We start from the raw sequence: 22,819 nt of genomic DNA on the forward strand, positions 1-22,819 counted from the left end.
TGTTGTATATATACATATATATATAGAAATGTATATGCATAGAAATGCATGTATTTAGTGTGTTTTATATAAAAAAATAAATAAAATTGAAAAAAATGAATAAAGTAAAAAATAATATATATATATATATATATATATATATATATACTAATGTATGTATTTATTGTTTTTCTTTTTTTCTGACCGTAGTGTTTCTTCCCCCCCCCACCATGTCTCTCTGTCACAGCGCTGTTTGTTTTGCTCGAGTCGCTCCAAAACAGTGCGCCAAGTCGAGGGCCATTTGTTTGCCGTTCCGATCATGAACGAGCAATTTCCCCCGCCGAGCGTCCCCGGGTTACGTCAGGTGTGTGTGTGGATGCGTATTCGAGAGTGTGTGTTCTAGAGTCAGACACAATGAGGCCTCTGTGTGTGAGCTTGAATCCTGACACGTCTGTGTTAATGCGTATATTGTTTATTCATATTTGACAAAATAATGAGTGTCTTTCAGACCCGTGTGTGTGTGTGTGTGTGTGTGTGTGTGTGTCCGACCTGAACGTGTGAACGGCTACAGCTGTTGCAGGCGGTCTGTATCGCTGCAGTCTGGCCTCTCCCTGAGCTGCTGGTATCAGGCCTCAGCTGCTCACCAGATGTCCCTCGTGCTGTTTACGCGTCGTCGTGGTTTTTAAAAATATTTACGAGCGCTCAATTTAAAGTCCAACCCGCATTGCACTTTTATTTTGATTTTTTTTAAAATCCTGCGAGCGCCTCGATCACTTAGTTCCCCCTCGTTTCCTCCCCCGTTGCATTGTGTGACTGACTGTTTTGATTGTGTTGATTTAGCTTTAATTGGCCTCCTCCAGCTTTAATTGACTGCTAATTTGCATATTTAACTGTATTCTCGACTGGAGCGAGTGTTTGTGCGCGCTTGTGCGTACGAGCGTTCGTCATCTGGAGAGCTGCTAAACGGAGCCTGACGCGGTGTGCGGTTTCAAGCGGCACCGATATCATTTGTGACCTTTGATCTTCATTTTGTTTATCTCGGCAGGGTTTTACAGGAACGGCAAGCGGAGCAAAAACACTTTTCACGCGTGTGTGTTTGCGTGTGTGTGTGTGTGTGTGTGTGTGTGTGTGTGTGTGTGCGCTCCTGTTGCTGACTCGGGGTGTGTTTTAAGTGATGAGGCAGCCCAGTCCTCTGTGGCCCTTATCTGGTTCCCATTAGGCTGCTGTAAGCAGCTTCAGTGCGCTGCGGCCCCTCTTTGTTGAAGCTCTGCGCCCAGGTCTTTAGCCCCGCCCCCAAGAGAGAACACGTCGTTGTCCTCGCCCCCTACTCAGCCTGCGAGTCGGCTCATCCTCTCCTCTGAACACCGACGTGAATGTCGTGCTTGGCCTGCGTCGGGACAGTCGGCCAGCACCAGAAGACAGCCAGCGTGCCCACGTGTCAGCGTGCTAGTGTGTTAGTGTGCTAGTGTGCTAGTGTGTCAGTGTGCTAGTGTGTTAGTGTGTTAGCATGCTAGTGTGTTAGTGTGTTAGTGTGCTAGTGTGTTAGCCGCAAACACTCAGCCCGTCGACCTCTGCTGCCCTCGTCTTCTCCGTCAGTTATTCCTCCGTTTTATTCATTCCTCTGGATCCTAGCGCCCCTCCGTTGTTACACCGGGTGCTTTGCATGATTTACTTAGCATTTTTATTACAGAAAAACACGTCAGAATATCTGCATATGGTGTTTGATGAGCAGTGGGATTTAAAAAAAAAAAAAGGTTAGATGCAGAAGTTTTCATAAACACCCCTTTTAAAAAAAAAAATTTGCGGATGAATGTCATGCAGAGTCAAACACACACACACACACACACACAAGAGGAAACCCATCAGATGTTTTCCACTCAATCGGGGCGACGCAAACGCTCTTTCAAGACTTTTTAAAATCCTTGACATTATAAATGCACATTTCCATTTCTGTTCAGAGTTTCTCGGCGGTGGACGTTTAGTAACTGGCTTTCTTCTCTACTGCCAGGCAATCATTTCCCTATCTATACGGCATCCATCTTGCCCCTTCAATGCGCCCCCCGAGAGCGTGTGCATCACTTCTATATGAGAAAACAACAACAACAACACAACTTTAACCTTGATATTTTGTTCTTTCATTGCTTTTGCTTGGGTGTTAACATTTACATTATCTATAAGAGCCCCCTGTGTGTCGACACCATGAGGCCCTTTGAAACACATGAACATCCAATTATGTATTTGGGGGAAAGTTTTTTGCAATTCTATTTAAATTTGTTTTTTTATTCCTTTTTTTTTTTTAGCTTAATGGTCATTAAAGACTTTCCCTGAATCTAAAGGTCACAACTTATAACAGACACTTGCTGTCCATCAGCAAAACACAGTCAACCCCTGATCGGTCAAAAACAGATGAAATGTCAAATTGAAAATGAAAACTCTTATTTGACAGGTCCAGATACACATTTGTCTTTCCAATGCTTTTCTGTCTGGAAAAAAAATATCCATAATGACCGTGGTTGATGGTGTTTGGCATTTTTTCCCCACTAACACACGTCTGGATGAAACAAGCCACTGGAAAGGAAAACGGCACGAATCTTCTGTCTCGATTGGTTACCAAAGAAAAGTATTTCCAACACGTCGTTCGTTTTTATCTCCGAAGCTCCGCGCAGAGTCTCGTAGAGAGCGACGTGTTGACGCCCGACGGTTGTTCTGGAGATGAAGACAGATCAACATCACACAAGTGGATCAGGCCTCCGGCGTTACCCGAGGAGTAACGCCTCCGTGAAGGAGCAGCGTTAAAACGTTTATGTGACACAGTTCAAGCCAACAGGGACTTTTTTTAACCCTCCTGTTACCTTCAAATTTACTCACATATTTTACCCTCGGGGTCAATTTGACCCCAGCAATTAAAACCTCCAGAAAATTATTAGAATTAATATTGTTTCCCAAGTTTGAGTGTCACTTTATGTTTGTTTGTTGACTACCTAAATAGCCCATTAAATAAATAAAAAAGTTGATATTTACCTTCGCATTGAAAATGCGGAAGGTTATGTTTTGAGCGCCGTGTATTTATTTATTTATTTATTTATTTGTATGCGTGTTATTCGCATCACACAAAAAGTATTAAACCGAATCGCATGAAATTCGGTGGGATGATTGCTTATTATCCGGGGACCATTTGATTAGATTTTGGGATCAATCGGGTCAACGGTCAAGGTCATGAAAAGGTCAACATCTTCTTTTTACCATAGCACGGTCAATGTTTATCCAATTGGCATGCAACTAATAACAAAATGTTCATAATGCAATGCCCAATCTTGTGATATACGAAGATATGCGCTTTACCGAGTGCCCATTCTAGTTCTTATATGTTTTACACCTGGGGTCAAATTTACAAATTTCTAAGTTGTGTACAGGACATTGAAAACATATCATCATGTGAATTTTATGTTTTCCCAGTTGTCCCCAATAAATTAGGAAAAGTCATGAAATATGAAGCAAAAAAAATGATGTCAATCAACTTTTTTAGAGACGTCAAACATTGAATGGGGTCAAATTGACCCCAAAGGTAACAGGAGGGTTAATACCGTATGAATCGAGTTTTTCACCAAGAAAAAAATAATCTGACATTATTTTACCAGATATTTAGGCCGGTGACGACCTGACGCTCCCACGAATCTGAGCTGAGGGAAGATGCTATACGTTCAATAGGAGCTCACACTCACACACACACACACACACACACACACACACACACACACACACACACACACACACACACACACACACACACACACACACACACACACACACACACACACACATACACACACACACAAAAACTGTCTTTGTACAAATTAAACCCATATCGAACGTTAATGCCTTTGTTATTTTTCTCTTCTTCATCTTCAACTTCTTCTTCTTGTCGTTCCAGATGTGACTCAGAGAACCGTTACCTTGGTAACCCTCTTCGGGGAACATGCTATTGTAAGTATCCGGCCGCCACTACACCTGAGTCTCCCCCTGCACACACACACAGACACACAGACACACACACACACACACACACACACACACACACACACACACACACACACACACACACACACACACACACACACACACACACACACACACACACACACACACACACACACACACACACACACACCAGTGTCAAGCTGTGTCCCACGAGTATCATCTTTGTACCCAAGGAAGAAAGGAACCCAGAGAGCAGCTGCTAACCCTGCTAGCCTCCTTGAGTTCCAGGAACCTGATGAACTCCAGAAAGCAACCCGTCGAACTGCGTTTAACTTTAATTGCTGAAGTGGAAATGGTCAGATTCCTTTCGGCGTAGGAAAGCTCTCCGTTGTTCCTATGAATCGACCCCGAAGCATAATCCATCTTTCTGCTGGAGGACCATGAAATCACTGCGTTGGTAACGGCCACTTTTAATCTAAAGCACATTTTATGAAGCTCGAGGGAGGAAAGCCCAGCCCCTGTTTTTTTGGCGGAGCACCGACTCGGCCTGCAGACGGCCACATGCCGCCTCTGACCCGACTCCGTTGTCTAAAGGCAGAATGAAGGCAGCAGGATAATCACATGTCACAACGAACGGAGCGGGAACTTACATCAGGAATAGTGAGGCTTCGCTTCAGCTCCGAAGAATATTGAGTTATGATGAGTTGAATCCTCGGGGGTGGGGGGGAGGGAGGTTTTAGGGAAAGATTGTGGTCCTAGGAGGCGGGACGCAAACCATATTCTGCTGTGTTTTAAGTCACATTGTTACCTTCACATTGAAAATGCAGAAGGTTATGTTTTGATCGCCGTGTATTTATTTATTTATTTGTATGCGTGTTACTCGCATAACTCAAAAAGTATTAAACCGAATTGCATGAAATTCGGTGGGATGGTTGGTTATTATCCGGGGACCATTTGATTAGATTTTGGGATCGATCGGGTCAAAGGTCAAGGTCAAGGTCATGAAAAGGTCAACATCTGCTTTTTACCATAGCGCGGACAATTTTTATCCAATTGGCATGCAACTAATGCCAAAATGTTCATAATTCAATCCCCAATCTTGTGATATGCGAAGATATGCGCTCTACCGAGTGCCCATTCTAGTTTGTATTGTTTTGCCCGGCCTTCCTCCGCGACCTCCGACCTCTCTCTGCGCTGATCACTGTGTGTCACGACTGCTAAGAGGCTCTATAGATTTGAAAGTTTGTTTGTGACCTTTGAGATCACTAAAGGTCACCTGTAGGAGATCACTGTGGCTCAGTGGTTAGCGGGTCAGTCTTCCAATCGGGGGGTTGGCGGTCCGATCCCCGCCCTCGTCTCTGTGTCCTTGAGCAAGACACTTAAACCTGAATTGCTCCCCGTAACTGTGTCTACGGTGTATGAACTGAACTTGTAAAGTGTCTACGAGTACCTTAAACAGCGCCAGATAAATAAAAAGGATTATTATTATTGTTATTATTATTAACGGGAACATTTGAAAAGTTAACAGCGTAGGTTTATGTTTTCTATCAGTTATTCCACAAGGGGAGAGGGATGCAACGCAGGCACGGAGAAGCTGTTTCTCCCCGGGATTTTGTTTTTCTGTTTCCAGATGCGAGCAGGGGGCTCATCGACTTGACTCATTTGCAACAAATTGCAGGTTGCTCCTTTCTTTAAAGGGCAGATGGAGGAGGAGGTATGCTGTAGCCAGAACAGATGTTTAGTGGCACACGAGCACCGGCTACCTCACTCTGCATCTCTCTCTCACACACACACACACACACACACACACACACACAATTGCCATCATCAGTTTTAATATTATAACGCAGTTGAATAAAGTTCAAGTGCTGTCAATGTCAATAGCCCTCCAGCTTGAGCGGGCCCATCATTGTGTCCGCGAAGGAGACGGCAATCAGAGGAGTCATGCCTCAAATATGTCTCTGATCACAGAAACAACTTCCGCTCAAGAGATCTGAAGACGGGCACGCGGGTTCACCGCCATCGCTGCCAAGCTTTTATCCTAAAACGTCATTTATCTTCATTTTGAGACACATAATCGGACATTTAGTTGGGGAAAGTGCGTCCGTTGAGGAGGCTCAGCGGTCGTTTAAAGGGGCGGCGTGTATTATCACGGACACCTGCATCAAAATGAATACTAATGGGTCCGTGCTATGCAAATAAAGAAGCTGACTAATACATAAGAGCAGGGCAAGGACACACAAAATCGGACCAATCGCCGCGCAACACTTGAGAACCCGCCAAAATAACAGCGCTAGCTCATAATCTTCGAGTGTACCATCGGCCTGTAGTTTACATTAGCCATCTTTGCGTGAATGAACATTATGCTGTATTGAAGAGGACTTGTTTTACAATTCTTACTTCAAGACACTTCAGAATTGGCTTTTTTGGTTTTTAATTATAATTTTTAAAACTTGTTGTTCAGCCGCACAAATAAGACGCCGACAAAATATCTCACCCCGCCTAGTCGTCCCGGTCTGTCTCTTTGACACGGACGTCGGTTCGTCTCTGTGAACAACTCTTATCACCCCCCCCACCCCCCACCCCTCCCTCTCTATCAACAGTCCCGTCTTGAAAGCAGCTAGCGACTCACTATCGCCCTCTGGAGGTACGAGTGGTATTACAAGACAGGGCGGGCCGAGGCTAGCCGGTCGCTCACCTCAGCAGATGTTTCTTCAACACGATACATACACCTCACTCTAACCTCTTCGCCTTCTGTGGATCACATTTTGCAAGTGTTTCAGACGACAAAAAACATATTTGCGATTCAAATCTGTAATAATTTGAGTTTTGAAGTCCATTGATGTCTTGGTTGTATTGTTTGCATGGCTTCAGGGCTGAAGTTTGGAGGCACTAGATGGCACTAATGTGATGTTGTTGCCCAGTGTTGTGAAGGGCTTCAGATCATCCAGATGCATAGAGACACTCAAACACGGGGCTTTAATGGCTCCCGCCGTCTGGTGGTGCTCGGCCCCTCCGCGTCTCCATGGCTGCGGCTCAAGCGGCGGTTTTTTCGGAGACATTATGTTCCGTCATTAATGTGACATTATCTTTTCTGTTGTCGATGAAACGGGGGTTAGTTTTGTTTGAACAAGGGCAAGCGCACTCAGACGTACACACATGAATGCACACAACGCGCACACACACGCGCGGCGAGATAGCGTGTGTAAATCACAGATTTAAAAGCCATCCATTTCCCCATGTGCTGACGGAGAAGCAGCCGGGTCAATATTAGTCTTCAGTGTCATTGCGAGGGAGGCGCTGATAAACGGCGCTTTATCTCCGCCGTGTGAAACGACACGTGGAGTTTTACGAGCGGCGGCGCCATTTAGAGGAGAAGTTGGTCGAAGTCTGCACCACCTGTGGATTTCTTTTGAGATGGTGAACAGCCGAAAGATAAGCTGGAGTTTGAGCGATTAGCCTGTGGATGGTCCACAACGGTGTTTATTCAAAGTGCAAACACATATGTTACCCCACAAAAGTGGGTCAGTGAGCTGTGCCCTATGTTTAGGGTCCTCTCACTTCTATGTCTTTGTTTTTTACCGTGAACCTGGTTGTTCCATTACAAAGGCTCCAGCCGAGAACTGATCTGGTTTACTGTGTGCTCCACCGCCCTGAGTATCCCTTTGGATTCAGTAGTATCCCTTTGGGTACCTTAGTATCCATTTGGATCCAGTAGTATCCCTTTGGGTACCTTAGCATCCCTTTGGGTCCCTTTGTATCCCTTAGTAGTAAAACTTAGTATCACTTCATATCCCTTTGTACCCCGTTGGGTCCCTTAGTCTCCCTTTGGATCCCTTTTTATCCCTTTGGATTCCTTTTGATCCCTTAGTATCCCGTTGGGTCCCTTAGTATCCCTTTGGATCCCTTAGTCTCCCTTTGGGTCCCTTAGTCTCCCTTTGGATCCCTTAGTCTCCCTTTGGGTCCCTTAGTCTCCCTTTGGGTCCATTAGTATCCCTTTGGATCCCTTAGTCTCCCTTTGGGTCCCTTAGTCTCCCTTTGGATCCCTTTTTATCCCTTTGGATTCCTTTTGATCCCTTAGTATCCCGTTGGGTCCCTTAGTATCCCTTTGGGTCCCTTAGTCTCCCTTTGGATCCCTTAGTCTCCCTTTGGATCCCTTAGTATCCCTTTGTATCCCTTAGTATCTCTTTTGTATCACTTAGTATCCCTTAGTATCGCTTTGGGTCCCTTAGTCTCCCTTTGGATCCCTTTTAATCCCTTAGTATCCATTTATATCCCTTAGTATCCATTTGTATCCCTTAGTATCCCTTTTGGATCCCTTAGTATCCCGTTGGGTCCCTTAGTCTCCCTTTGGATCCATTTGTATCCCTTAGTATCTATTTGTATCCCTTAGTATCCCTTAGTATCCCATTGGGTCCCTTAGTATCCCTTTGGATCCTTGAAGTCTTTTCCACTGGTTTCTGTTTTTACTTGTATTAGCGGGGCTTCTCCAAAACCGGCTGCTAGATCTGAGGGGTTGTTGCATGATTAAGATGGGGGGAGAAAAACAAACAACAACAATCAAGGCCAGTGGAGGCTTTTCCTGCTATATATTCCCTCGAAAAGGCATCCCCTTCATGTCATTTTTATTTTTATTTTAGTGGGGTTCAATAGTCAATGGCAATCTACAGTATAACACAATGAAATGCTTATTCGACATAAACTATGACAAACTCTGAATTAAGTATACAAATCCTAAAAATTCACGCAATGAATATGTCATGACATCGAGTAGCTCGTATAGACGCAACACTGGCGTTATAGCTAGCAGCTAGCGCGCTAGGGCCCGCCATAGTAGCGTGAGACGGGGTCCGTCTTTTACAAGCGATCCGAAAAGAGAAAATTGCAAATCGACACCGTGGGGCCAACCTGCAGCGAGGGCCAAAGAGCAAACGTTGCTTCACTTTCCCGGGGTCAAAGGCCAAAAGAGGTCGGCCACTACCTTGGAGCGCCGGAACCGGTTGAGGGGACAGGTTCAGCCTTCTAGCCCGTCGACCACCTGAAGGGTCCGTCTTCGTAAAAACAAAAAAAAGCGGCGTCTGTTGAAGGATCAGGCCACATGTGTGGGAACTGGTGAGGATGAATGCTCTGGAGACTTTCCGGTTCATTTTTCAGCCGATCTTTTGTGAGCTACGTCCTTTTAAGTGACGGCTGTAATCAATGTCGATGGTTAGCATCTGTGAAGAGATACTTCACGGCTGCCGGAGGCCACTCCGGGCTGGATCGGTTCCACCCTCGTGTCGGCAACTGACCCTCCAGAAGACGAGGAGCAGGAGGTTAAGCACTTGCTCCAATCTCCTTCAAAAGGTGAACCAGAGGAACATTCTCTAAACTGCTGAATATCACGACTCTGGCCCCCCTTGACATCCGCGCTGAGTCGGACATGTTTAGTCGTCTGCTCTCCCCTCCGTCTGTCTTCCTCTCCTTGGTCTGGTCTTTCCCATTTGTATCGCGGAGCGGTTTCAAAGTCACTCGTACAAACCGACTCATTCAGCGTCGGAAATACACGAGGGAAAAGGGCAAAACTGCCCCCAAGAAATATCATTTTGGCCCTGATATCACGAGGAGAGGGGCGAAAAATGCCCCCAGAATTTCGATAATTTAATAGTTGTTTCGTCTGTCCTATCTGTAGTGTCTGTACCAGGTAGGTACACATAAAAAAAATAAAAAAAATATAGTTTTGAATTCTAAAAAAACAAAAAAATAAGTTATAAGAATAAAATTAAATATGATTGACTGATTTATGTTTTCTGTTTAAAAAAAAAAATAGTCTTATTATTGCCATTTTTATGACAATTGCTCATACACTGTAAGCCTAAATAAGTATATTTATTATTTTTGAAGAAAGGTTTAATGTTATGTAATGTTACGTCTTCCAAACGCATCGGCTTCTAAATGAAGTCGTCGATCGTGTTTTGAGCCCTCCACTCGGAGGCCGCATCGGCTTTTCACTGTGAAATACTGACGCGTAGAAACACTCAGTGAATCCATGTCGATGAGATGTTTTCACCATGCTGATAAAATAAGAGTCCGGCGCTCCTCGTCTCTCTCTCTCTCTCCGGGATTAAGCTCAGAGAGCGGCGCTTTGGTTCAGTTCCCGCTTGTCATATTTAACCACCAGTCAATTGATGAAAAGCAACGTTGCTGTTTAATGAGCCCCCCCCCCCCCCACCCCCCCACGGTGTCGCCGAGGACAACGCTTTTAATGAACCGCTGTCATCTTCCATCCCACTCTGCTGCGAGGGACGTCTCATTAGGGGACGGCCACCGAGCGTCCCGCCGCTTTCGGATTACCGGCTAACACCAGTCGGTCCAGAGCCGGTGCCGCTCGCCGCCCTCGGGCGCGCTCGGAAAAAAGCTCAGTCAGGCCGAACAACAGGCGCTCCAATATTTACTGACGGCTTCACAATCCCAATTTTAAAAAAAACGACAATTAGGGACGGACGGCCCGGGACTCTAATTAATGATCGTGTTGTCCAAAATCAGATTGGAGTGAAATGAAGAGGGTTGATTGGTCATTACCCCCCCCCCCCCACACACACACACACACACACACACACACCCCAAATTTCACCACGATATGATTTGAATGAGACTCTCTCTCGTAGTGCTCAAAGACAAATTGTAATAGAAGCTCGTGGACGTCGGGAGAAGTTCAGACTTCAAAGTCGTTGCGGCGGTCGGTGATCGGCAAATCAACGAGACCCGAGGCCGTTCGTTAGACCGGGATCTGGCGTCGGTCAGACGGGCAATCCTTGTGGACGCCTATCCATCGAAGACTAATTGGACCTATCGGGCGAGAATCTTTTTAAAATGTTGTGCAATCCAATAGTCAGTCCATTCAATATTCTAATTAAAGTTGAGATCAGTTTCATTCAGTTTCAAGAGGTTGATACACATTTCATACCGTGTTTGGGACGACACACAAAGAAGTAGATGGAATGTACACAATAGGCCCCTTTTTTTTTACGGCAGCCATTGTGACACGTAATTGCAGGGCAAACACAGGTGTGATTGGAAAAAAATTATAATTACGGCTCCCGATAGAACGGGACCGTCATCAGGACTTATCAATTACACCGGTGTTTACCCTGCAATTACACGCCGGGTCTGAAAACTCGTCGATGAGCCTCGATTCCCAAAAGCTCCCAAAGAGTCAAATGAAACTGACTCGGCAGGAACTTCAATTTTAATCTTTTAAAAGCACTTTTTTATAATCCGACCCGACACGTCTCCTTTAATAACGTTGCAGATTGGACTAATATGTGTGCGGGTGTCTCTATTACACCCCCCCCCCCCCCCTCCCCCGCCGCCTTTTAAAATAAAATAAAAAGTATTGATTTCCATGTTCACTCATAATTGGAAAACAGTCTGCGGCGGAGAAACTTTTGCGTGTGCTCGTCCCTCAGATAGATGAGCGGCGAGTTTCTAATACACTGGGGGGGGGGGGGGGGGGGGTCACCTGACCTCATGCATATATTACCTCCAGGTTACTTTGACCTCCATTTAAAGCCCTTGCGTCCCGTCCCCCCCCCCCCCCCCCGATTGAGATTGCGCAACGCCAGGTGTTGCAAATAAGAAATAAGAGTTGTTAACGAGCGAGAGGTGAGGACAAACTGACATCACAGGTGAGTTCACGCTTTTCCACCCACATTTTTTTATCTAAATTTAATTTCAGTTCCTATTTTTGGGAGCAGACGTTCAGGAATGATCGGGTTACGGTCGAGGGTGTTCTCCTCCGTGTATTGGTTCACGTCGGCCGAATCGAGCTCACGCGTTATGGTAATGAGATCACCCCCGTCCTGTGAAACCTGAGCAATCGGCACGGGCTATTTCTATTCGTCTCCTTCGGGTGGATCGTTAATACCTCGTACGGGGAATTCTCACAAGCGAGCGCACACGTGTGTAATTGAGTTGTTTTTTTCAAAGTGAAAACCGCTGTCAGATTCCTCAGGTGGGGTTTGTAATTAGCCGAGGTGAACTTTTAAACCCGGGGGGGGGGGGGGGGGGGGGCTTGAAATCCGATGTATTGGGAAAGCGTAGAGGGAGCAGCGTGAGGTTATTCTTTTGTGTTCCGTGTGCCGTCATTTGTTTGGTTAACCACGGAGACACACACACACACACACACCTGTTAACACTCTCACAGACTCGGGCAAACACACTCACTCATGTTAGATTCAAACACACATGAATATGCACACAGATAAATCCTATCCCTTATACAAAGTATAGAAATAACATACTCTGACGTTGTACTCATGACCCTTATGGGATGACCAAAGGAGCAGCGGCAGTTGGTGGGGGGGGGGGGGGGGGTAGTGTCTTTGATCTGATGATATCTTCTGTTCGGGGCTAACTCGCCACGAAGGCTGAACAAAACGAGGGTGCTCGTCAAACATGATTTGCCCCGGGATCGCGAAGCTGAGAGAAGAAGCGATAACTAAACATCGCTCAGTTTTTTTTATTTTGTTTTATCTTCTCTGCTCAGTGTTCCAGTGTTTTGGCTGCTGCCACTCGGTGAGAGACGGCAGCCGATTTATCACCTGCAGCGGCACTTGATGTTCTTTCTCTAGGAACATTGTTACAGTTAATCCCTGGAGCTAAAATAGAGTTTGGATCTAAAAAAGATTTTGGATCTGAAAGGTTCTTAGACGTGCGTTCTCTCCCCTGGCCACCAGGGGGCGACTCCTCTGGTGGTCAATGTACTTCTCTCTTGATTTATTCCCTCATTAAACATTGTGAACGTGAATTTATGGTCTCAATCTTTAGTTTCAGGTATTCTTCAAATCCAGCATGGTGTTCATTTGGTAAATGATGCTTCTATTGAGAGTCAGACCACGAAGAGGAGAGCGCTTTAGGGGCGGGGCTACTTTGTGATTGACAGGTCGCTACCGCTACCAGAGCGTTATACGCCGTCTCTACGTCCCTCCTATGCAGTATGAATATGGTCACTTCTGTTCACCCGTTGCAAAAGACAATATGATATGTTATATGTTGAAAGACGTTTATTTACATGTATCTCGCATTCGATTCATATATTTCACTGATTTTGTCAACCCAAGACCGTTTGGTAAACTAATTTTAAATACCGAAACCATTCGTCCACATGAGTGAAGGTGTGTTTTCACAAGAGATATGAAGAATTAAAAAAAATCAAACTTCTTGAGGGACGAATTATCTCTTTACACTTGTGCCTGTGTACAATTGTGCCTCATTATATAGAAAGCTGAGAATGTTCTTTTTCTATTTATTTATTATTTTGTATTTGTTTGATGTTCAACTCACGGGTATGTGTCGTATAAATGTGCCTTTTTAAAGGTGAATTTTAGAAAATTGTGTAAAATCGAGAAAATGACCCCAGACTCCAGAGGGTTAATAATTAAATGTCTGATAGAACTCGATCATTCAGGCTCATGTTCTATTGATCGGACACGTTGCTTGTCTTAACCCTTGTGTTGTCTTCGGGTCATTTTGACCCGATTCAATATTTAACCCTCCTGTCGCCTTCGGGTCAATTTGACCCGATTCAATGTTTAATGTCGGTGTTCTTTCGGGAGTCAACAAACAAACACAAAGTACCTCACACTTAAACTTGGAAAACAATATTAATTCTAAGAATTTTCTGGAGATTTTAATAGCTGGGGTCATATTGACCTCAAGGGTAAAATATGTTAGTAAATATAAAGGTAACAGGAGGGTTAAACATTGAATCGGGTCACATTGACCCGAAGGCGACAGGAGGGTGAAACATTGAATCGGGTCAAATTCACCCGAAGGCAACACAAGGGTTAAAACAACGGTATTCTGGCAGAACCCCCCCGCCCCCCAACACACACACACACAAAAAGAACATATTCGTTATTACGGAAACACGCGAAAATAAAGCAGTGATGAAGAAATCCGTTCTCTTCTTCTTTTTCTCATCTGTCTTCTGTCTCTCTCGCCCGTTGCCTAGACAACCTGTTGATCGATTACCAGTTTACCTTCAGCCTGCTTCAGGAAGACGATCGCCACTACACCAGCATCAACTTCATGGCTACACCTGAACAGGTAACACCGTCACCGTCACGCATGTATATTTAATTTCGGATGTTCTACATGTTTCGTAGTTGTCATCATATTTGTGACACTCTCTTGTCATCTGATTGCTTGTAAAAGAGAAAACAAAGAACAGGGCTTTTAAAAAGAAGCATTTATTCTCCGAATGGAGGAATTTAGAGAGACGTCTAAATTCTGTGAGTTTTCATCGGAGCTCGTCTCGGAGCCCGAAGGTCTTCAGACGCGACTCAAAGTCGAATCTCGAAGGCAAAAAAATCGATGGAAAGGCCACGAAAATATAGACCAATAGATTAAAAATACGCCCGAGGTGACACGGGCTGAGGTGGAGATGGAGAGAGGCTCAAGTTTTTAAAAACAATAATGTTATAGGAAGTAATCCTCCTCCTGTTGGACCTCACGAATGTACACGGGAAAGGTCAAAAGGTCGGCAGGCCGGAGGGGGAAATAAGTAAAAGTGTGTCTGTACTCGGCAGGAACTGGAAGAAGAAGAAACAACAACATTCTATCACAATAAAGTTGCTCTGCGTTGAGTCTGAATGCACATTGAGTCGTTATCTTTAATTTTCACCTCAGATTTCCACTTTCCAAAATAACCTTTTTTTGGCATGAGAAAATTATATACCCAAACTTAAAAGAGAATATCTCTGCAACCCCAAGGGCTATTTACATACTTTTGATGTATTAATAAAGTGAGATTTGTTCAGATGTGTAAGATATCTATATATTATATATATTATACATATATAAATATATGTTACTGGTTAAAGATGGCACGCAGCACACATTTAAAGAGTTTCAGGTTCATCAAATACAAATAAATTAGGCATTTTTAGGAGGATTATCCCTTTAAAATGATGCAGCTTCAGGTTTAAACCGCCCAAATCAAAGCACAATACGTGAACATTGTGTCTGCAAAGTTTGAATTTGATAAAGTGAAGTAGAACAAAATTAAGGAGTTTTTTTTGAGAATTTAGGCGAAGTCTTCAAAAATGTCCATTTTGGCAAAAAGGAACATTTCTATTTTTCTCATGTACCGAACAATATTCTCTCTTTCTTTTGTCTCTTTCTTTCTGCGCAGGCCAACAAGAACCTCGACATGTCCATCAACGCCTCCAACAACTTCAACCTCAACATCACCTGGTCCTTAAGCTCAACAGGTAGTGAAAACATTGCCTTGTTTTATAATCTTATTTTAACATTGTGATCGCATGATTCAGATGGTTCAGATAGCTGCCGTCTATTATAATGTTTTAAACCATGCGATCACAGTGATGACGTCTTACACATGTCTGTGAGCCACACACAGCAGCAGTGTGCCTCACTGTTTGGTGTCCCGTGGAAACAGTTGTCCTCGTGTTGCGAGGTTCCTTCTGAATGCTGCGCAGAAAGATTTACGTTTTTATGGAGAGTTTTATTAGTTTTTTCGAAGATTAATTGGCGTTTGATGTTTCTTTAAGAAAAAAAAAGTTTATATAATTATATATATTTATCAATAAATATATATCTAAAAAATATATATAAATATATATATATAAATATATACAGTATATATATATATATAAATATATACAGTATATATATAAATATATAAAGTATATATATATATTAGGGCTGTCAATCGATTAAAAAAAATGAACTAATTAATCGCACATTTTGAAATTGCGATTAATTAATCGTGATTAATCGCGATTAAAAGTGTTTTCCTTCTTTTTAAAGACAAAACTTCACACAGAGCTGTGTTTTCAAAGAGGCTCCTACATATACAGTGCCAGCGAGGTATTTAATATCGTGAATGATAAATTGTTTCTTCAGTGAAACATCAGATTAATAAAAATAAAAAAGTATATTGAGACCCCATTGGTCCTGTCATCTTTAACACTGAACAGCAGCAGAACCAGTGGCCTTGGTAACTGACTGACATTCAAATATATCACGTTAACCCTCTGGAGGCTGGGGGCATTTTATACATTTTACAACAACAACAAAAATTCACCGTTTAAAGTCTTTTGCATGTGACACATACCCACGTGTTATACATCAAACATTCCAGAACAATCTCAGCTCTGAAATAAGGCTCATTGTCCTCGCGCCGTGTCCTCTGGTTCTCTGACTGACAGGCTGCTAAATGAGCCTTACCTGTGAGGTGGGAGATCCTTTGTGATTTACTGAGTGTTCATTGGTTGTTTTTTTTCCCGAAATGTTGACAGACAAACGGATTGACAAATCACGTTGAAGGTTTCGTGTGACGAGTTCTTTCCGCGGCACGTCACCCGACACGTCGCCCCTCCGTTCCTCTGTGTATCAGAGGGGGAGACGGGAGGAAGGAGGAGCAGGAGGAAACCCGACTGATTCATCCACGAGTTAAACTGATTTCTGCTCCTTATTTTCGCGGAGAAATAATTGTTTTAAAAACGGAAACAGTGTCAAACCGTGTGTCAAACGAACACCGGAAGCAAGTCGAAGTGTCCTTGAGCAAGGCACTGAACCCCCAGTTGCTTCCCGGGCGCATCACTGCAGCCCACTGCTCCTTAATAACTAAGGATGGGTTAAATGCAGAGAACTAATTTCCCCTTGTGGATTAATAAAGTATATTTATAAAAATAAAAAAAAATAAAAAAAGTTGCGTTAATTGCGTTAAAATATTTTAGTGCGTTAACGCAGCCAAATTAATCGCATAGATTAACGCGTTAACGCTGACAGCCCTAATATATATATATATATATATATACAGTATATATATATATATGTATGTATCTTTTAATTTTACAAATTAACAAGACAGGACTTTAAGGATACAACAAAGAGCGAAAGGAGATAGAAAACGACACAAACAGACCTAAATAATGACTAAAAAAACCACAGCAAATAACACATTCGCACATCCGCAGTCGGCTTGTGATGTTTCTACTTGCATGAGTTGTTTTTGTTATCTTTTGCAGTGTGTTGCGCCACTGAATAAAGGTCTCTCTTTTTTGTATTGATTTTCTTCAAAACAGTTTGGGAGAAGTCGATAAAAGTAAAAGCTTTACAAGACCAACATGAGCCCCACAGAGGTGGTTTTACATATTTCCGCTGATTGCATTCTTAACTAGACCTTTTGGATACAGACTGGTTTATTGGCATTAGCGCCGCAACCAATTGATTCTTGGCTTCACCAATTAATCCGCTGATTACTTTCTTGATTGTTTTCTTTGGGTCTGACACTCCAACGCCGGCTGGAATCGAGTTTCCCCATCACACTGGCAAAAGACAAACAGCTGCTACCATGTAATGATTTGCAAGAAGCGGGGGGGGGGGGGGGGGGTTGCCAATTAGTGTAAAGTCAACTAATTGACATTCCCGTGACATTCCTGCAGTACACAAGCGACGGCGGCGCAGACCGAGATGAGCGGTCAGCCGCGGTGAAATGTGACCAATCGAAAGGCCACGAACGCTGCTTCTTCAAAGCGACAGACGGACAGACGGTCGTTTTGGAAAGACGAGAAAAATGAAACGGGCGGATATTCACACGTGTCGCTGGACTCGGAGGGAAACACGCACGAAAAATGACTTTTTATTTGAGTTTACATCCAAAAGCAAAACACGTGTTGTTTTTAACTCCTCCCGTTTATCACTAATTATTTAAGAGTAAATACTCTTTTCATCTAAAAATACACTGAGTACGGAAAGTATTCAGAGCCCTTTGAAAATGTTCACTCTTTGTTTCATTGCATCTGATATTTCAGTATTTCTTTTTTAATAAATTCTCTTTAAAATAAAAATAATCTTTTAGTCCAAAAAACAAAAAAACAATATTTTCTGTCTAATGAAACTGAAAGTGAAACATGTGACATCAATTGTCGTTTTCTTCGTCTCTGAAGCGCCGTCTTCCCCACAGTCGAGCGTCCTGAAGTATAAAATATGCTGGGATCCACTTCCTGTCCGCCCCCCGGGGATTTCCCCTCCTTAAAAAAAACACGTCAGAAGAGATTTCAGATTTTTTTTTTCTGTCACGAGTCCATTTTTTTATAAACCTCCTGATTTCAATTAAAGATAAAAAGGCGCTCTGCTCTCACCACGCGGGGCCTCGGGGGCCCGGAGCCTCTCCAGTTTGGGACTTTCTCTGTGTGTGTGTGTGTGTGACTATTACAGAGTGTTTAATAGCCCTGATAAAACAGGGGGGGGGGGGGGGGGATATGTCGCAATGACTGGGGAAAAATAAAAAAACGCGTCCATTAACACAGAACTGCTGATGGCGCTCCGAGCGGCGCTAAAAGAATCTGACCACCTCAGCGAACGGAGAGAGAAAAATTGTCGAGCTCGCTCTGAATAAAACAAAAAACTGCGACGTGTCACCGGAGCCATTTTTTATTTCTCGCCTGCGTGAGGCGGCCCGACCGGCACCGACGCCGCTCTGAGGGTGACGAGACCGTTTACAGCGGCTCGGCTGATTGGTATATATATATATTTTTATAGCCGTTATGACTGTTGACCATTTGACCTGCGATGGAGTCTCAGTGATTACGCAACATGGTCAGTGTGATGTCACAGGGTGCTAGAAAGACCTGGTCCAGATGCTAGAAAGACCTGGTCCTGGTGCTAGAAAGACCTGGTCCTGGTGCTAGAAAGACCTGGTTCTGGTGCTAGAAAGACCTGGTTCTGGTGCTAGAAAGACCTGGTCCAGATGCTAGAAAGACCTGGTTCTGGTGCTAGAAAGACCTGGTCCTGGTGCTAGAAAGACCTGGTCCTGGTGCTAGAAAGACCTGGTTCTGGTGCTAGAAAGACCTGGTCCTGGTACAAGCAAGACCTGGTCCTGGTGCTAGAAAGACCTGGTCCAGATGCTAGAAAGACCTGGTCCTGGTGCTAGAAAGACCTGGTCCAGATGCTAGAAAGACCTGGTCCTGGTGCTAGAAAGACCTGGTCCTGGTGCTAGAAAGACCTGGTTCTGGTGCTAGAAAGACCTGGTCCTGGTACAAGCAAGACCTGGTCCTGGTGCTAGAAAGACCTGGTCCAGATGCTAGAAAGACCTGGTCCTGGTGCTAGAAAGACCTGGTCCTGGTGCTAGAAAGACCTGGTCCTGGTGCTAGAAAGACCTGGTTCTGGTGCTAGAAAGACCTGGTCCTGGTACAAGCAAGACCTGGTCCTGGTGCTAGAAAGACCTGGTCCAGATGCTAGAAAGACCTGGTCCTGGTGCTAGAAAGACCTGGTTCTGGTGCTAGAAAGACCTGGTCCTGGTACAAGCAAGACCTGGTCCTGGTGCTAGAAAGACCTGGTCCAGATGCTAGAAAGACCTGGTCCTAGTGCTAGAAAGACCTGGTCCTGGTGCTAGAAAGACCTGGTCCAGATGCTAGAAAGACCTGGTTCTGGTGCTAGAAAGACCTGGTCCAGATGCTAGAAAGACCTGGTCCTGGTGCTAGAAAGACCTGGTCCAGATGCTAGAAAGACCTGGTCCTGGTGCTAGAAAGACCTGGTCCTGGTGCTAGAAAGACCTGGTCCAGATGCTAGAAAGACCTGGTCCTGGTGCTAGAAAGACCTGGTCCTGGTGCTAGAAAGACCTGGTCCTGGTGCTAGAAAGACCTGGTCCAGATGCTAGAAAGACCTGGTCCTGGTGCTAGAAAGACCTGGTCCAGATGCTAGAAAGACCTGGTCCTGGTGCTAGAAAGACCTGGTCCTGGTGCTAGAAAGACCTGGTTCTGGTCAGTGGCGGCTGGCGAAATTTTGTTGGGGGGGGGGGCGCAATTTAAATATCACTCAACAATGAGAAGAAAAGAGGTTTTGAGTAGAATATTGTAAAAAAACAAAGCTTTATTTCAAGAACACAGCGTGCTCAACACTGTCCAATAACAACTATCAACACACTGTAACTTTGGGCATGAGAGGTTCAGAGCAGCTTTAAGGAACATTGGGTTGGATTTCAGAGGTTTGCAAAATAAAAGAGTTTCACCCTCACATGAAAGAGGTTCAGAGCAGAATAGAGTCAGAAAGAGATCACATGTTACATTGGGTGACAGAGTAGACCCACTACTGTAAAGACAAGTAGCCTCCTCTCTTTAAAGTGGTCAAACTTCTCAATAACTCTCTGGTTAAAGTCATCTTGTCTGTGACGAGCCTGTTTCCATTATTCTTGAGGGAATGTGTCTGTTTTTCAGAACTTCTTCGTTGTGTTTCGATGCCAGTTCGGTCTCCTTCTGCTGACTGTAAACAGGGTTAGCTTCAGGCTGTTAGCGAGTTAGCTCCATGCTCTTAGCTAGATAACTGCGGCAAGATTTGTGCTTTACACTTGTCTGCAGCTCTTTAGATCCCTCACCCCGTTGTAGTCCAGAGAGTTTCAGTCCCTTTGGAACAACAGACAGGGGAAATTAAACAGAGCATTACTCACTGAGCCTCCAGCTAACAGCTCCGTTAGCAACCTGCTCGTGCAGCTCCGTGGAGCTCTCTGGGCTGAGGGAAGATACCGGTCTCTGATCTGCCGAATAGTCCAACCACGTGAAATAATAAAACGATGTCATTGGCCAACGAGCGCACATTTTTGCGACCCAAGATTCACGTTTCATCCGCCAATGAGAAGCCGTCCTTGCCGAAACGACTGAAATGTTTTCTCGATGCCGTACACACACGTTAGATCGCCTCCAAAAAGGGGAGGGGCTTCTCTCCGTGATAATGAGTGGCGATATATTATATTTTTTCACATTAACTTAAGTGGTTGTTGACAGGCTGACGGTCTCCCACACACATTTAGCGCGTCAACACGGTATATTTACTATTTAAATGATTTGGCATATAATGTTTTTTGACAGGATGTTTTTTTTTTTTCTTCTTCTTTTTTTTTTTCATCTACAAATTTTAAGAGGGGCGGCGCCCTAGCGCCCTCTATGGACGAACCGCCACTGGTCCTGGTACAAGCAAGACCTGGTCCAGATGCTAGAAAGACCTGGTCCTGATGCTAGAAAGACCTGGTCCTGGTACAAGCAAGACCTGGTCCAGATGCTAGAAAGACCTGGTCCTGATGCTAGAAAGACCTGGTCCTGATGCTAGAAAGACCTGGTGCAAGAAAGACCATGTGCTGATGCTAGAAGGTCTTGATGCGAGTTAGGCCCGGTGCAAGACGACCCTCCCGTGTTGCCGTACTTCTCCTCCTGACCCCTGCTGCTCTCCCTCGTCTCCCAGCCGGCACCATCTCCGGCGAGGAGATGCCGATCATCGCGAGGACCGACATCAAGGAGCACCGCGACAGCTTCTCGTGCGAGAAGTTCAACTTCCGGCTCCACCACAACATCACCTTCTACGTCTACGTGTCCAACTTCAGCTGGCCAATCAAGATCCAGGTGAGTTGACCGGGGGGGGGGGGGTCGTCATGTGGCTGTACGTCCCGTGCAGAATTTTTCCTTTTCCTTTTTTTTTAATGATCTGTGAGTTTCCCGCTGTCTCTCCATCAATTATGCAACACCGGTTTAAGCCTCGGCGTTAAATATTCACGCGGCGGCGGCCTTATGATCCATAAAAAATTTAAGTAGACGTTGGCGGTGATATTTTAGGATGATTGTCACGGAGGGCGCGGGGCGGAGGAGTCAGAGACGTGTTCCGCTGCGTTAACCGACGTGTTGGAGATTATTACACAGGTGGAAGGAAATGGAGACGGCCTAATTGATAGATGGAGGGAGGGGCTTGAAGCAGAGGGAGGGGCTTAAAGCAGAGGGCGGACAGACCGATTGGTGGAGAGAAAGAGACGGGAAATAATATTTCACTGTCGAGTTAAAAAAAAATAAAAAAATCATGATATTCAATGCATAATAATCAGGGTATTGGTTTTTTTAACAAAATTTCAACATCATCATCACATTTTTACTTTTTTAATTTAGTTTTCAGCAACATAAAACGTATATTTTTTTCGTCAATTTTTCAAGAAAAAAAGAAAAAAATAGAAATAAAGATAATAATGAATAGATTGCATGAAAAATGATTAAATACAAATGATACAAATAAAATAAATAATATAAATAATAACTGTCCACTCCAAACATCAAATGGTGCTCATTCCAAGAATGAAAAAAAATAGAAATAAGTAAATAATAAATAGGTTGCATAAAGAATAATTAAATACAAATAATACAAATAAAATAAATAATTTAAATAATAATTTTCCATTCCAAACATAAAATGGTGCTCACTCCAAGAATAAAAAACATAATAAAAATAATAATAATAATGAATAGATTGCATAGAAAATAATAAAAATAAAATAATACAAACAAAATAAAGAATTTAATAATAATAGTATCAACATGTTTTTGAAGAGACTTGAGGGTTTATTAGCATTTGTGACTTCCCCTACCTGGTCGTGTTTCTACCTTCCAGTGGGCGACCATTGACGTTGTTTGTTGTCTTCTCATTGAAGTGTTGTCGTCGTGTTGTTGTTGTCATCTGTCCTTCGATCGCTGCCCCCCCCCCCCCCCCTCCCGGATCACCTTTCCGCGTATCTGCCCCGCTGGAAAGGTGATCCGATAATTACGGAGACGGAGGCCGCTGTCGGACGCGTGTAACCCGAGAAGCACTCGGCGTCCGACCCCCGTGACCTTGGTGGCTTCCGACAGCCAGAGGGGGGGGGGTGATAAATTATCCTGAGCTTCGGTAATGACCCGCTCTGATGTATTTGGACGTACGAACACAGAGGACAGACGACCTCTTGGGCGACACAGCTGGAGCCCGGAGGAGTTACTCCTTCCTCCCTGAAGACGATCTTTTTGAGAAAGATTTTGGAAGAATCCCGGCTGAAACCTTTCAGCGT

The 22,819-nt window shown here is 44.2% G+C and overlaps 1 protein-coding gene across 2 annotated transcripts in view; it reads left to right on the forward strand.

Annotated features, from left to right (window-relative positions):
- atrnl1a (attractin-like 1a) overlaps positions 1-22,819 on the forward strand; it is a 239,394-nt gene that overhangs the window by 126,532 nt on the left and 90,043 nt on the right. For both annotated transcript variants that reach the window (XM_056435010.1, XM_056435011.1), the window contains 4 exons: positions 3,911-3,963; positions 13,952-14,046; positions 15,134-15,212; positions 21,202-21,359. In XM_056435010.1, the coding sequence (XP_056290985.1) occupies positions 3,911-3,963; positions 13,952-14,046; positions 15,134-15,212; positions 21,202-21,359 (385 nt within the window). The remainder of the gene's footprint in view (positions 1-3,910; positions 3,964-13,951; positions 14,047-15,133; positions 15,213-21,201; positions 21,360-22,819) is intronic.

The sequence above is a fragment of the Pseudoliparis swirei genome, chromosome 17, assembly GCF_029220125.1.
Source record: "Pseudoliparis swirei isolate HS2019 ecotype Mariana Trench chromosome 17, NWPU_hadal_v1, whole genome shotgun sequence".
Taxonomy (NCBI): Eukaryota; Metazoa; Chordata; class Actinopteri; order Perciformes; family Liparidae; genus Pseudoliparis; species Pseudoliparis swirei.